Here is a 16,588-nt window from a genome sequence, read left to right as displayed (position 1 = left end):
GCATTACGGCCACAAAGGGGATGCCGCCATGAAATTCGAGGCATTATCAAGTGTTTGTCAAATTGTAAATGAGAGACTATTGGAGTGTGTACAGCCTGCGCAAAAAACAAAGCAGAGATCATGCCTTTCAATCAACTTTTTACAAATCATCATTAGAGACGCATCATGCAGCCTTACAATGTATTAAAAATCCAAGCATATAGCCCAACGTTTGTAGAACAACTAAAGTTACATTAATAACTCTAAATTAAGCATATAGGAGTACCTATTTCTTTGTTAACCGCGCAACACAGAATAGCCGCATGTGCGCACTCCCTCAAATCGTTTGGAGAAAATATTTATATTTTATTCAGCTTTGTTCAATTGTATTCTTCATACTATAAAATAATGCCACGGAATTATAAGCAAATCTTGTCTGTTAATTGAACTATTGTAGCCCACAGCCATTTGGCATAGCCTCATCAGGACCTAACTGTAATAAGTCTGGGTGTAGCTGGTGCAGAGGAGTCAGGCACAGGACAGCAGAGATGAGTAATACATGTCATTTTACTCAAGATATACAAGACGAATAAACCTAGCCCACAATACGGACCGTAATTACAACAAACAATCACTCACAAACAAACATGGGGGAACAGAGGGTTAAATAATGAACACGTAATTGGGGAATTGTAACCAGGTGTGTAAGACAAAGACAAAACAAATGGAAAATTAAAAGTGGATCGGCGATGGCTAGAAGGCCGGTGACGTCGAACGCCGCCCGAACAAGGAGAGGGACCGACTTCGGAAGTCGTGACACTAACATAAGGATAACTTAGTATTCTGTTCTTCTGAAATAGACTACATTTTCTTCATATCATCCTTCTTTAGACCTGTCTAAAATAAATAATGGATTTATTGTGAAGGTGTAGAATTTCTTAGCCTATAAGCCATTTTAAAAAAGTCTGTGTGGAAGCCAGAAGATGCTAAATGTGTTTATGTTAATTAACAGTCAATTACCGTGAGACCGACAGTTATTTGCTTGACAATCACCGGCTGACAACATTTTATGACCGCCACAGCCCTAATCATGATACACATTTTTGGTATGGCATTGCTCCCTTTGTTAGCATGGAGAACACAATTGATTGTATGGTACAGTAGCTTCACAAAGTCCTAGGTTACATTTGTGTGTGTGTGTGTGTGTGTAACTGAATACTGTATCTACAGTGCCTAAGCACGGGAAGCTTCCATCCATGCAGCCCCCGGTGAAGGGAACGTTCAGTTATTTTTAGCCGGCCAGGGCTTATTTTTTTCTGAATGAAAAGCTTGTTCCGCCTCTGCTGCTTCTCTAAGCCCAGGAACGTAGAACGATTACCATAATAAATTGTGCTACAAACATGATTCTACTATACTACAATAGCGATGTGGATTTGGCTGGCTTTCCTGCTGTGCGTGTGTGCGTGTGCGTGTGTGTGTGTGTGTGTGTGTGTGTGTGTGTGTGTGTGTGTGTGTGTGTGTGTGTGTGTGTGTGTGTGTGTGTGTGTCGTGCTTAAATAAGCAACTGCAGCAAACCCCCTCGGTTCATTTGATGTCCCAGCCCACCTGCCACACACACACAGCTCCACTGTCACCCAGAGTAACAGCCCAATCAGAATCTGTCTCAGTCCCAGTCCTGCCTATTCTAGTCCATTACATACATCACTTTCCTGTGTTCTGACATCTCAGCGCCACATGAAATGTTGCCCCACTTGTCCCTCTCTCTGCTTCACTAACTGACTTGTGGTGAGCTCACTCAAAGCGACGTAGAGAAATGGCCTCTTTAATTGTGATGAAGGAGGTGTTCTTTGTTGCTAATTGTCTGCTAATTCTAGCTCAGTCTCAAAAATGAGTGACGTCCTAATATATAGTTGTCTGGCATGAGTACCAAAGAGTCATTCTATATCCCAACCGAGTTGTAATGTAAATGTGTGTAAGATCAGGGTAATGAATGAGCTACTGTGCTCTAGGCTATGTTTTCCACAATCTCTTGACAGGACTGTAGATGGGTAGAATGACTTAGGAACTCCCAAGTGCAGTATTTTAGTTATCTACCTTTCTCTTTCCTCAGCATTTACAAAGATGATCACAGTGAATGGTCAAGAGTACCTCCTGCAGTTGGTGGACACAGCCGGACAGGTGAGTCCTTCGTACCAGTAGAGAGATCACTCGCATATCAGAATGTTGTGGTCAGACTGCCAGTGGGCCACTACATTATGTGAGCTCTAATGTAATTGGCAGAAAAGCTATTTTTAACACCAGGTGTAGATTAAATTTCCTAATTTTTACCTAGGTTGAAGATTACAAGGTTAAGACAACGAGGTTGCTAGTTAGCAACGGCGCTAGTAGTTATCAACGGCGCTGGTCCCATGAATTTGTTTATTTTCGAACGCTTCCACATGGAATTATTACACTGTCTTGTTTTTTTTACCTCGATTTTTACTCTCATAGAACATCTACTTTATCTTTGTGATGTTCCACTCTCGGCAGGATGAATACTCCATTTTCCCACAGACGTACTCCATAGACATCAACGGCTACATTTTGGTGTATTCTGTCACTTCGAATAAAAGGTGGGTAGCTCCGCTCGCCCTCTCCTTCCTTCACACTGCTGCTAAGGCATTGTTACTGCAAAATTAACCCATGTGGATTCATCCCTGAGAGATCTAGCCGCTCAAGGTTTCTCTGAATCTATGTAGTATTTCTCTCTCTAGTAAAAGGCATGAATTTCATTGATGCTATTATTGATCTGTGCATTATATGTCTGTCTGTCTGTCTATGCTATTCTATAGAACAGGGCTCCTGTATGTTGTAGTACAGAACAGGTATTCATGCGTAGCTAAAATAAATGTAGTGTGTGTGTTTGCGCATGCAGGCGTGTGTGTGCTAACTTGCCTCCATATCAGCTGGAGATTTAAATAAAATGACTCCATCTATCTCGCTCTCCTCTCTCTCTCTCCTCCTCTCTCCTCTCCTCCTCTCTCCTCTCTCTTAACCACACCATTTATTCTCTCTTCCTCGCACCGGCATTTCTCTCCATCCAACTCTCTCGCCTCACTCCATCCATCACTCAATTATTCCCTTGTTCCTTTTCTCTCCCTCTCTCACTCGTTCCCTCTCGCTATATTAATATGAGAATGAAAAAGTGGAAAAGTTCTCCTGGGCGCAGCAGTAGAAATTTGGTCAGATTTAAAGGGGAATAACGGCAAATTTTGAAAATGTGTCTATGTTCCTAACCCCTGGGCTGTCTTGTCAAAGTGTGCACCTTTCTCACTTAGGGAGGGCGAGGTAGAGCGAGAGCTACTTCACAGGGTTATACAGCCCCCCCACCCCCACTCACTGTAGTTTTAAATAGAACTTTGTGGAATAACTCAAATCTACAAATAATCTCAACGTTCTGTCACAGCAAAAATACTACATTTGGGAAGTCCAATCGATTGTGAGATGTGGCATACACATTATATGTGATCAATTTGGGTCGCGGGTTCACAATATGACAGTTTCTGAGATCTCAACCAAGCAAGGAGGAAAGGAGCCAACCTAATCCCGCCTCCCACTTTTACATTGCAACCCCATTGGACATAATTTCACCTGCCAATCAACATTGTCCATCTTCCCTCTCTGACTGTAGGCTACATCCCTCGTTGCATGTGTGATCAGATCATTACAGGAAAATATACAGTATCTACTAAAATGAGAGGGAAAGACTTGTGAGTGTGCAACATAATGTGAAATTCATAGGATGACACATATGGGTTATAAGGCAAATTTATGCAAATGTAGAATTGGATTGTAACTTTCCTACAATAGCCAGCTGACAGCAAACATATCCTTGTGAAATAATTTCTGTTGCAGATATAATAGACACTGATGCGTGCGTCTATTGAAATGTGATATATGCTCACTGTCAAAGTATTATTAACCTACATTTACATGTTCAAATCCGTAGAAGAATGACAATCATTTACTAAATTATACAGGGGACTTCATTTTCAAGCCAGGGCCAAATTGCCTTCCTCGAGCATGCAAGAGAATGTTATAATGTAGGCAGATTTGATCAAATGGAAAAGTATTCTTATAGCCTATGTTTGCATCAAATACTCTTGCATCAAATACCCTACTCCTTGAAAAAGTCATGTATTGATTATATATAGCATACGTGATGAATTATGATCGCTGCAATCAACAGCTGCAGTGTTGCTCATTGGATTACCCCATACCATGGAACAGACTATGTGAAAGTTTATAAAGACAAAAGGCGGACACATGGAATTATTTAAATTGGATGGATGGTTGACATGATAAAGGTAGGCGGATATTTTCTTATCTGAAATGTGGGTGAAACTTTGCTTCAGTATACAGTACATTCAGAAAGTATTCAGACCCCTTTACCTTTTCCACATTTTGTTACGTTACAGACATTCTAAAATTGATTACATTGTTTTTTTCCCCTCATCAATTTACACACAATACCCCATAATGACAAAGCAAATCAGGCTTCTAGACATTTTTGCAAATGTATTAAAAATACAAACGGAAATACCACATTTACATAAGTATTCAGACCCTTTACTCAGTACTTTGTTGAAGCCCCTTTGGCAGCGATTACAGCCTTGAGTCTTCTTGGGTATGACACTACAAGCTTGGCACACCTGTATTTGGGGAGTTTCTTCCATTCTTCTCTGCAGATCCTCTCAAGCTCTGTCAGGTTGGATGGGGGTCGTCGCTGCACAGCTATTTTCAAGTCTCTCCAGAAATGTTCGATCGGGTTCAAGTCCGGGCTCTGGCTGGGCCACTTAAGGACATTCAGAGACTTGTCCCGAAGCCACTCCTGCGTTGCCTTGGCTGTGTGCTTAGGGTCGTTCTCCTGTTGGAAAATATATATAAATATATTTTAGAATAAGGCTGTAAGGCAACAGAATGTGGAAAAAGGGAAGGGGGCTGAATACTTTCCGAATGCACTGTACATTTCTCCAGCTCGTTATGCGTTTCGTGCACGGGACTTGAACCAGGATGAACTCCCAACTTGCAAAAGCCTTATAGCTTATTGCACAATATATTACAAAATTCTTTGCTTGGCAGAGATCTCAGAAAAGGTACAGTTGTGAACCCGCGACCCACATTTATCACATAAAATGTATATGCTATATCTCACAATCGATTGGACTTCCCGATTGTTGTATTTTAGTTGTGACAGAATGTTTATATTTTTTTGTAGATTTACGTTATTCCACAAAGTTCTATCTCGCGGTGCAGTGAGTGGGGGGGGGGGGGCTGTATAACCCTGTGACGCAGCTCTCGCTCTTGCTTGACCTCGCTATCCCTGAACGAATCAGAGTTGTTTAGGAACATAGACACTTTCGAAATGTCCGTTATTCCCCTTTAAATATAGAAGTGCATCAAAGCTGCACTTTCTCTCCTGTAATGCCTCCACACTTCAGACATCTTAAATGACAACAGGATTCATACTGTGTCAAACTCTTTGTCCTGTGTAAGACCATCATACTGTAGTCTAGGCTAGAGAGTGTGTTTAATCCTAAATCCCCCTGGGTCCTATGGTAGTTGCCATGGGAGCGGGCCTCGGGAGACTTTCCCTGGAGAAAGCTGTTCCTAACCACATCCCATTACATCTCTTTACTTTCCACTGGCCAGTTAATGCTGTCAAGTTGACTTAATGTCTCCATTGATTTATTCATTTCTACTGACCAGCCCGGGGCTCAACATTCGTTATTTAAATTGCGTCTCAAACCATGCATCAGGCCTGTCTGTATTATATACAGTAGGCCTCTATATTACAACCTATGGCACAGATGAAACGACCTTTCTCAACTGGATGTCGGCAAGGCAACTAACAAGCAATGGAAAATGCACATTAAGTACAGCAGCATTGATGGTTTTTCTCGGGAAAGATTTGATATGCTTAGTAGCCCATCTCATACAGATTCAAGCAATGGGTCGACCGCAACCGTCTTTGTTAGGCAACGTTCGTTAATGTATTCATCACACACGGAGCGGCCGGGATAGGAGAATGCAGCCATTTGACATGGATTATTGACATGGTTTTTAACATGGTTCGACGTAGACAATGTCAAGCTTTTCTCCCATAAAGGATGCATTTAAGTACAAGTGAGAGTCTTCAAGTCTTCTACGTATTTACCTTTGGAAGATTTTTTTTGAGAATTGATTGTTGTGTTGATACTTATCTTGTCTACAGTACACTAGCACTTTGTTGAATGTTTTCACTTTCTTGTTACTTTGGCTGTTAATAGAGGTTTGAATTACCTTTTTTTTCCTGCAGTTTTGAAGTAATAAAAGTTATCCACGAAAAATTATTGGATATGGTTGGTAAAGTACAGTAAGTACCTTTTTCTCTTGTCTGTAAACATTTCAATCTGAATATCTAGTGTTTCACTTCCTGATTAATTTGACTAACAGGACTTCCTTTTGTCTTCTGCAGAGTACCCATCATGTTGGTCGGAAACAAGAAAGATCTACACATGGAACGGTACTGTATGCCACACACACACCGATGGTCTTCTCAGAGGAACCAGATAGTTTATTCCATTTTCAGCTTTAAATTAGATTTAACTGGGATTTAATGTTCTTACGGTCTGTCGTTATGTTTGTATGAGTCCGTGGAGACCTGTTCAAAGACATTTAGTTCACAGACAGGACCAAATAGAGAGAAAGTATATTGCTCCAACAGAGGGTGGGGGGCTGGAATAAACCTTTAGGACTTGATCTGCTGGAGTTTTATAGGTCTTGTCATAAAATCCCCACATCTTGCCATCTTTGGCGTGGAGGGAAAATGTATATGCCATTTCCCTGGTAGTCCTGTCTCTTTTTTAGACTCCTGGCCTGTTTAGACCTTGACGCGAGGCTGGGAAACTGGTCCAGTCTGCTCTCAGCTGTCTTTGGCTCTGGCTCTGTTTTAAAGAATGCAGGGTCAGGTCGGTCTGCTGTGTGTTTGGGTCAGAGTGACGTTAGTTATACCTATTTCAGACAGAATTTACGGTATGTTATCTGTAAAAAATAAACAATTAATCGGGCAATGTTTATATGACCCCATTTTTACCGGCATACTGTATGCCTTGCATCCAGTTGTGCAGTCAGCACTGCTGACGGGTGGGAGTGGGGGTGTGCAGATTTGGTTGGGTGTCTTTTTATAAATTTCTATCCTTTGAATATACGCCATGCAAATTAAATCAATAGGGGGGGGGGGTTCTACTAAGCTATATGGAATTGTTTTAAGATGGTCATACCAAGGATCATTTAACTATTTGATTTGGAATTTTAGGACCGTTTTAGGTATCTAAAATAAAAGGTATCACTTTACTTGACACCTAGCGTCATAACCATGTCATAACAGCAGACGTAACTTGTCAGAACCTGTTATAATATGATCACAACACTGTCATGACACTTATATTTTACCCTGTTGTGACATATATTGTGTTATTGTATAGCTGGTTATGACACCTACATAGGAGTGTAAAAATCCACAAAACCTACCACAGTAGTTATTTTATGGCTGGTTATGACACCTACATAAGGGTGTCATAACCTACCACACAAGGCAGAACATTCCATTACATCATAGCCTACGTCTCAACAGTATGTTTATGTTATATATTTTTAAATGTTATTGACCATATTAAATTATAATTGTAAATGATCGATGTCAGACATGCACCTACATACCTCAATGCTCTGTTGCTGATGACTGGGGTGAATGCAGGAGCAGATTTCAGGAGCAGGACAAGACACCCTCTTTGTGACTGATAACTGACATAAGGGCATGTATGTGACAGGCCTAAGTGGCTTATATGATTATGATGGTCATAATACTTCTTGACAGTGACATAGTGTATTTTCCTTGTCCAAATAAAGTGACACAGGATGGTCATAATGCTTCATGAGTTATTTAAAATATGATGAAAAAAACATGACTGTAAATAATTCATTACAACAACAACGGATTTAAGAAACAAACTTTCAAATGAAAGGAAACTTGGCAGGGAAAAAAGGAATTTGAATAAATGTGGGTTTTGACACTGTTATGTAGGTGTCATAACCAGACATAAAATAACGCAATATTTTTTTTTTTTTTTTTTAATTTCACCTTTATTTAACCAGGTAGGCCAGTTGAGAACAAGTTCTCATTTACAACTGCGACCTGGCCAAGATAAAGCAAAGCAGTGCGACACAAACAACAACACAGAGTTACACATGGAATAAACAAACATATAATAACAATAGAAAAAAGTCTATATACAGTGTGTGCAAATGAGGTAAGATAAGGGAGGTAAGGCAATAAATAGGCCATAGTGGTGAAATAATTACAATTTAGCAATTAATCACTGGAGTGATAGATGTGCAGAAGATGAATGTGCAAGTAGAGATACTGGGGTGCAAAGGAACAAAATAAATAAATAACAGTATGGGGATGAGGTAGTTGGATGGGCTATTTACAGATGGGCTATGTACAGGTGCAGTGATCTGTGAGCTGCTCTGACAGCTGGTGCTTAAAGTTAGTGAGGGAGATATGAGTCTCCAGCTTCAGTGATTCTTGCAGTTCGTTCCTGTCAATATATGTAGTAAATAATATGGGTCATGAGTGTTATGACCATATTATGGCAGGCTATGACAAGTTATATAAGCTGTTATGCCATTATGACATGGTAATGGCCGTGTCATTATTTGTTATTACACTGGGCGTCAAGTAAAGTGTTACCCCCCAAAAATGTAAACAAATATTTGATGAAACATTGAATTTGGCCTTACTGCTATTAGCCGATAGAAACACATTGAATAATAGATTTATACATGGAAAAACAGATGGTTAAAAAGAAATCAAAAGGAAGTTTGTTTGAGAGATATAATCTGAGAGATATAAAAAAGATCAGGAAATTATTATTTTTTTTTTTTATCCATATAAACAAAATCATGTTGGGCACTAAACTACATCCATATGTACTTCCACTATCTTCAGACCAGTCTTGTGAGGCTTGTGGGTGTCCTAGAGCAACAGCCGACATGTACTGTACGTGTTCGTTAGAGTCTCATCTTTCCATAGATTGGTCATAGTTTCTAGGCCAAACCGTTCGGACGCTACAGATGTTTTTGTGAGAAGACCGGTTTTCAGGACGTCTCATAGTCTGGCGAACACCGCTGTAGCTCAGCCACCTTCCAGCGCAGATGCAGACACAGCCCATGCAAAAAAGAAAAGAAAAAAATATATATATATATACTGCTTAAAAAATAAAGGGAACACTTAAACAACACATCCTAGATCTGAATGAAAGAAATAATTTATTAAATACTTTTTTCTTTACATAGTTGAATGTGCTGACAACAAAATCACACAAAAATAATCAATGGAAATCCAATTTATCAACCCATGGAGGTCTGGATTTGGAGTCACACTCAAAATTAAAGTGGAAAACCACACTACAGGCTGATCCAACTTTGATGTAATGTCCTTAAAACAAGTCAAAATGAGGCTCAGTAGTGTGTGTGGCCTCCACGTGCCTGTATGACCTCCCTACAACGCCTGGGCATGCTCCTGATGAGGTGGCGGATGTTCTCCTGAGGGATCTCCTCCCAGACCTGGACTAAAGCATCCGCCAACTCCTGGACAGTCTGTGGTGCAATGTGGCATTGGTGGATGGAGCGAGACATGATGTCCCAGATGTGCTCAATTGGATTCAGGTCTGGGGAACGGGCGGGCCAGTCCATAGCATCAATGCCTTCCTCTTGCAGGAACTGCTGACACACTCCAGCCACATGAGGTCTAGCATTGTCTTGCATTAGGAGGAACCCAGGGCCAACCGCACCAGCATATGGTCTCACAAGGGGTCTGAGGATCTCATCTCGGTACCTAATGGCAGTCAGGCTACCTCTGGCGAGCACATGGAGGGCTGTGCGGCCCCCCTAAGAAATGCCACCCCACACCATGACTGACCCACCGCCAAACCGGTCATGCTGGAGGATGTTGCAGGCAGCAGAACGTTCTCCACGGCGTCTCCAGACTGTCATGTCTGTCACGTGCTCAGTGTGAACCTGCTTTCATGTGTGAAGAGCACAGGGCGCCAGTGGCGAATTTGCCAATCTTGGTGTTCTCTGGCAAATGCCAAACGTCCTGCACGGTGTTGGGCTGTAAGCACAACCCCCACCTGTGGACGTCGGGCCCTCATACCACCCTCATGGAGTCTGTTTCTGACCGTTTGAGCAGACACATGCACATTTGTGGCCTGCTGGAGGTCATTTTGCAGGGCTCTGGCAGTGCTCCTCCTTGCACAAAGGCGGAGGTAGCGGTCCTGCTGCTGGGTTGTTGCCCTCCTACGGCCTCCTCCACGTCTCCTGATGTGCTGGCCTGTCTCCTGGTAGCGCCTCCATGCTCTGGACACTACGCTGACAGACACAGCAAACCTTCTTGCCACAGCTCGCATTGATGTGCCATCCTGGATGAGCTGAACTACCTGAGCCACTTGTGTGGGTTGTAGACTCCGTCTCATGCTACCACTAGAGTGAAAGCACCGCCAGCATTCAAAATTGACCAAAACTTCAGCCAGGAAGCATAGGAACTGAGAAGTGGTCTGTGGTCTCCACCTGCAGAACCACTCCTTTATTGGGGGTGTCTTGCTTATTGCCTATAATTTCCACCTGTTGTCTATTCCATTTGCACAACAGCATGTGAAATTTATTGTCAATCAGTGTTGCTTCCTAAGTGGACAGTTTGATTTCACTGAAGTGTGATTGACTTGGAGTTACATTGTGTTGTTTAAGTGTTCCCTTTATTGTTTTGAGCAGTATATATAGCGTAAACAGACAGATTTTGTTGGCAATTTTTTTATTTTTTTTTATTTTTTATGATTATGTTAATTAGAGATCCGCGCGGGTGTGGACATAGACTCTAGGGGGTTAAACAGACAAGACAAACTTACATTCCCCTGCCCTGATCACATTCAACACAAATATATCACTACAGACTCTGGTTCGATTCCAGGCTGTATCACAACCGGCTGTGATTGGGAGTCCCATAGGGCAGTGCACAATTGGCCCAGCATTGTCCGGGGTAGGCCGTCATTGTAAATAAGAATTTGTTCTTAATTGACTTGCCTCGTTAAATAAAAAAAAATACAAATGTAAATATGTTATACTAAGAATGGAATGGAATATAACAGAATAAAATATAAATATTTTTCCCAAACAATTTGAGTGTCCGAGGAATGTGTGGAACCGCAGTTATTCTTCAAAAAGTGGTATTTTTAAACAGAGACCATGTCCTTATTTTTTTGAGTTTGTTTGCTTTAGAAACCTTACAATCTGCTCTTTCCGACCTTGTATAGAAATCAAATTTCTGAACTGGATGAACCTCTGTAGGATGATTTGAGAAAGTCAGTTTTTAGGTTAAAAAAAATAATCCCGATTGTTGTTTTTTTTCAGCTTGTTATATATAATGCACATTGTTAGCTTGCTAACTGACATGATCCACTTCCCCTGTGTGTCATTTCTTACCAGGCCTGTACAGTGCACTCTGCTTGCTCAACACACTTCTGAAAATGGGTCACTCACTCATAGCTCTCCCTCGTTCCTCCTCCCTCCTTCTTTTTCATCCATCGTTCCTCCTGCCTCCTCTATCATTCCCAGAATAAACAGGAAATGTAGCACAGCCAGCTCATAGTGGGAAGTAGTGACAGCTACTCTGACATCCCTTCCACACACACACTTACACATGCACACATCAACCCACGCATGCACACACTCTGGCCCCATTATGATGATGTGCACGCTGTAAGGAGTGTTGAAGGGATTCATATGCTTCTCAGTGTGGAGTGAGTACAAACACAGACACACAGGAGCATAGTAGCCCTGGGGCCAGCTGGAATTCTATTAGCCAACTAAAGTAATCAAGGCATTACTGATCACTTCCCCTTTCTTTCTCTCTCTTTCTCTCTCTTTCTCTCTCTTGCTCTCTTTCTCAATTTTTTTTCAATGTATCTCTTTCTCTCTCTCCTAATGACTTCTCCATAGTAAAGCATACCTCCCAAACTATCATCCCACCCTGAAATAGACTAGAGACTAGCTATATACAATGTAATATACATTGTATTGTTTACATTGTATTGTTTACGGCTAAACAGTACAGTATATCACCCTTATTCTTCTAACTGCATTATCTTATTTGTGTGTGTGTGTGTGTGTGTGTGTGTGTGTAGACAGATGTGTGTCGACAGATCTCATTAAACAAGGGCTGGGAAAGGCTTGCGCCGGGGCGAAGTGAGGAACCGGCTGAACCTTAGGATGAATCAATAACTCCAGGCTATTAAATCCCAGGAGTGAGTGTTAGGGATGCAGAGTGCTGTAGTACAGTTACACCAGTCAGCAGATACACCACTAGGCTATAAAGCCTATAGATTTTGGCTCGGCTGAAAAAGACTCATGCGATGCAGTTGGGGGGGGGGGGTGGTATCTTAGCATCGCAATACTATCTAACCTGGTCCCAGGTCTGTTTGGGCTGCAACCATAGGAGTTGACTATACAGGACAAACCGATCTTGGATCAGGCTAGTGTAAAAAAACATGGGGGAGAGATGGTGTAGTGAATGCCTGGGACAGTATAGGGAGAGTGACCACAGATCAGTTTCTCCATTAGCGCCTTACCCTCCTATAGCTAATGCTCCCACATGTGGTTATAGGCTGTTGTGTTACAATAAATGGTGTTCACTGTAATATTCGGTTCCTCTCAGTACAACCAGGAACTGTGGGTATAGGCTGTGCTGCTGTTACAAGCTAATTGTAGTCAATGTGATATGTTTTTTCCTCTCCTCAGTGTAATCAGTTGTGAAGAAGGCAAAGCGCTGGCTGACTCATGGAACGCAGCATTCATGGAGTCCTCCGCTAAAGAGAACCAGGTGATGATGATGATGATGATGACACCAACCACTCCCAGATAGATATATAGTTTGGCCAACTCTGTTTTGACATCTAGTATTGCAATGGGTGCCATCTTGGCACAGAATGTTCCAAGGCAATTACAGTCTAGTTTGAATTTAAATTGGAAGAGTAATCTAAAGGAACATTTGGTGCCAACATGGCCTGGACGCATCAATGCATCATTCAACAGAATTGTTGCTATTTCCCTATTGTACCACGAGGCATGTTGGATCCATTGGTCAATGCTACTGTGTTGATGATATCAAAATAGTGTTTGTATCAAATATTCCTCTCGTCATCTAGAATGTTTGGATTTCCTACTTTCTACCCTAGCAATAATAATTAATCTGTCACTTTGGTTTACACTAGATTGTAGCATTTGCAAGCACAGAGCAGACAAAACACCCATCTGCACAGCCCTGTTGTTGTGATATGACATTTCCTCCCTCTGACTTCCTTTTTCCTGTGTGAGTCAGACAGCGGTGGAGGTGTTCAAGAGGACCATCCTGGAGGCGGAGAAGATGGAGGGGGGAGCCCCCCAGGGCAGGACATCCTGCTCCCTGATGTAACCCTCCTTCCCCGGCCCCCCCAGGCCCTCGAACACCGTCCCCCCCACCCCATCCCCAACTACAGCACTGGACACTGGGAAATCCCTCTACTTGAAGTGGCTAACTGCCTGTTTTCCTCCCTCGAGAAACATCTTGTCTTTTTTCTTTTTCTTTTCTAAATTAATTTTTTCAATTCCAGAAGGACAGACGAAGACTTCGACATTTAAGAGTAACAATCGATCCCAGCTTAGGGTACACCCGTCTTGCTCTCCCCGACTTCCCCTTTTTCTGAGAAACCAAACGTGGTGAAATATCTAGCCTTACTACTCCTCATTTAAAGCCTGTAATCTCTTTTCTACCTGATCTCCCTGCCCCTCCCTTCCCCTTGAAAAGTTTGTATATTGTATTTCTTAAAATGTTATTATTATGGCCACTACAGTTGGCCAGCATTCATTTGCTAGTCTAGTGAATGTTGATTCTGTTTTTTGATTGTAATCATTAAATCAGCATATTGTTTCACTAGAGTTTGATTTTCTGATTTCTCAAAATGTGCTTTTTTGTTTTATACAAATTATCAGAATACACATGAGTGTTTTGATATATCATATACTATATGAATTATATAATGTATCTTTTCCCTTACCAGAGATAAGGGAGTCAGTATTCTACTTCCAGTTGGCTCCTCTACCTCAGAACCTGTCAAAAGGCTGATATTGCCACTCAGTCAGGGAAACAGTATGTGCCATCACACTGCTCCACACATTCACTCACGCCAGCTCTCAGAGGGGGGGTGATAATTAACGTTACCAAGGAGAAATGGAAACCTGGTGGGTTGGAATAATGTGTCCACGAGAGATCTACTACTCATTATATTCCACTCTATTAGCCAGTTGGAGATGGTTTTTCATTGTGGGAGACAGAGGCTTGTCTAGAAACAACCCCAAACACCCGCAAAAAAATAAATATATACACTACCGTTCAAAAGTTCAGGGTCACTTAGAAATGTCCTTGTTTTTAAAAGAAAATCACATTTTTTGTCCATTGAATAACATCAAATTGATCAGAAATACAGTGTAGACATTGTTAATGTTGTAAATTACTATTGTAGCTGGAAACGGCTGATTTTTAATGGAACATCTACATTATCAGCAACCATCATTCCTGTGTTCCAATGGCACGTTGTGTTAGCGAATCCATGTTTATCATTTTAAAAGGCTAATTGATCATTAGAAAACCCTTTCGCAATTATGTTAGCACAGCTGAAAACTGTTGTCCTGATTAAAGAAGCAATAAAACTGGCCTTATTTAGACTAGTTGTGTATCTGTAGCATCAGCATTTGTGGATTCGATTACAGGCTCAAAATGGCCAGAAACAAAGAACTTTCTTCTGAACTCGTCAGTCTATTCTTGCTCTGAGAAATGACGGCTATTCCATGTGAGAAATTGCCAAGAAACTGAAGATCTTGTACAACGCTGTGTACTACTCCCTTCACAGAACAGCGCAAACTGGCTCTAACCGGAATAGAAAGAGGATTGGGAGGCCCCGGTGCACAACTGAGCAAGAGGACAAGTACATTAGTGTCTAGTTTGAGAAACGGATGCCTCACAAGTCCTCAACTGGCAGCTTCATTAAATAAACTCAGCAAAAAAAGAAACGCTGCTTTTTCAGGTCCCTGTCTTTCAAAGATAATTCATAAAAATTACAAATAACTTCACATATCTTCATTGTAAAGGGTTTAAACACTGTTTCCCATGCTTGTTCAATGAACCATAAACAATGGACATGCACCTGTGGAACGGTCGTTAAGACACTAACAGCTTACAGACAGTAGGCAGGATATTCCATTAAAGAATCAGCCGTTTCCAGCTACAATAGTCATTTACAACATTAACCATGTCTACACTGTATTTCTGATCAATTTGATGTTATTCAATGGACAAAAAATGTGATTTTCTTTTAAAAACAAGGACATTTCTAAGTGACCCCAAACTTTTGAACAGTAGTGTATATATTTTTTTTATTGGTCCGCGGGCCTACAAAAGGTTGTTTCCCATTCCTGCTCTAGGTACTTGGGGAGATCAAAAAGGAATGGATCTAACATGGCCAAAAAATCCTGCCCACTGTTTTTTTTCTAAAGTTATACTATATATAAAAACAAATCACAACAGCTGCGATGGAAACACAAACATTCAGTACAGTTTTATAAATGCCTTACAGATCATTTGTTCGTTCGACATTAAACAAACGCATACAGAAGTAAAACTGGGAGTTTGAGCAGTTATTCTAAGGTTGCTGCATACATTCTCGTTTTTCCTAATGAACGGCACAGGGTGGTGAAAGTGCACTGTGTCCAATCCTACACTTGCAACTTGTGCTAAATTAGGTTATTACTCTGAATTGGATCAACCGGACTCAGAGGTAAACTTCAACATGTCTTTACTCCAAGACTGTCGGTGTAACAAGACCTCCGCATTGTTTACTGATGTGGTGACGTCATATCAGTACGTCACATCAATACACGACACACACCCCCCTTTACTTCAGTGATAATGCTGAGAAGCCGGTGTTTGGATGATATATTGTTGGTTTTAACCAATCAGCGTCCAGGATTAGACCCACCCATTGTAATTTGATAAAAACTTCAGTCAACCTGACATACACAAAACGTATTCTTTACCTGTACAGAAACCTGTGTCCTGTTGGTAGTGGACCCAATAGGTCAGTGGCGACGTCCTGCCACGGCCCGTCAGGTAACGCTGTGGGTCTCACGGGTTCTGGCACGTCTGGTCATGCTACAATCTGGCAACCATGACATGACTTGACATGTCTCTCTGCGGCCTTGTCCCTGCCCAGCCTCCCTACTTTACTCCTGAGAAGTTTTGTACCTACAATGCCCTAATGTCCCTCGTGAGTTAAGGCTACATGGGGCAAAACAATGTTTTTTCCCCTTAGGACTAACTGTCCAATTACACACAGTTAATTTGCTATAGGTGCATATGCGTGGCATGTCTCCTAACACCCAGTCTGAATAGCATTTCTCACCCCTCTTAGCGCATCATCTGTAGCCAATGCTTCCTCCACTT

The 16,588-nt window shown here is 41.6% G+C and overlaps 1 protein-coding gene across 2 annotated transcripts in view; it reads left to right on the top strand.

Moving 5' to 3' along the window:
* The window catches only part of rheb (Ras homolog, mTORC1 binding), a 38,396-nt gene extending 24,368 nt beyond the window's left edge, over positions 1 to 14,028 (top strand). For both annotated transcript variants that reach the window (XM_029755545.1, XM_029755544.1), the window contains 6 exons: positions 2,090 to 2,157; positions 2,509 to 2,591; positions 6,317 to 6,373; positions 6,476 to 6,523; positions 12,853 to 12,934; positions 13,433 to 14,028. In XM_029755545.1, the coding sequence (XP_029611405.1) occupies positions 2,090 to 2,157; positions 2,509 to 2,591; positions 6,317 to 6,373; positions 6,476 to 6,523; positions 12,853 to 12,934; positions 13,433 to 13,525 (431 nt within the window). In that variant the 3' untranslated portion in view covers positions 13,526 to 14,028. The remainder of the gene's footprint in view (positions 1 to 2,089; positions 2,158 to 2,508; positions 2,592 to 6,316; positions 6,374 to 6,475; positions 6,524 to 12,852; positions 12,935 to 13,432) is intronic.
* The last annotated feature ends 2,560 nt before the right edge of the window (positions 14,029 to 16,588 follow it).

This window comes from Salmo trutta, chromosome 6 (assembly GCF_901001165.1).
Source record: "Salmo trutta chromosome 6, fSalTru1.1, whole genome shotgun sequence".
NCBI classification, from domain to species: domain Eukaryota; kingdom Metazoa; phylum Chordata; class Actinopteri; order Salmoniformes; family Salmonidae; genus Salmo; species Salmo trutta.
The sequence above is the reverse complement of the archived record's forward strand: the minus strand, read 5'-3'. Positions and strand labels throughout refer to the sequence as shown.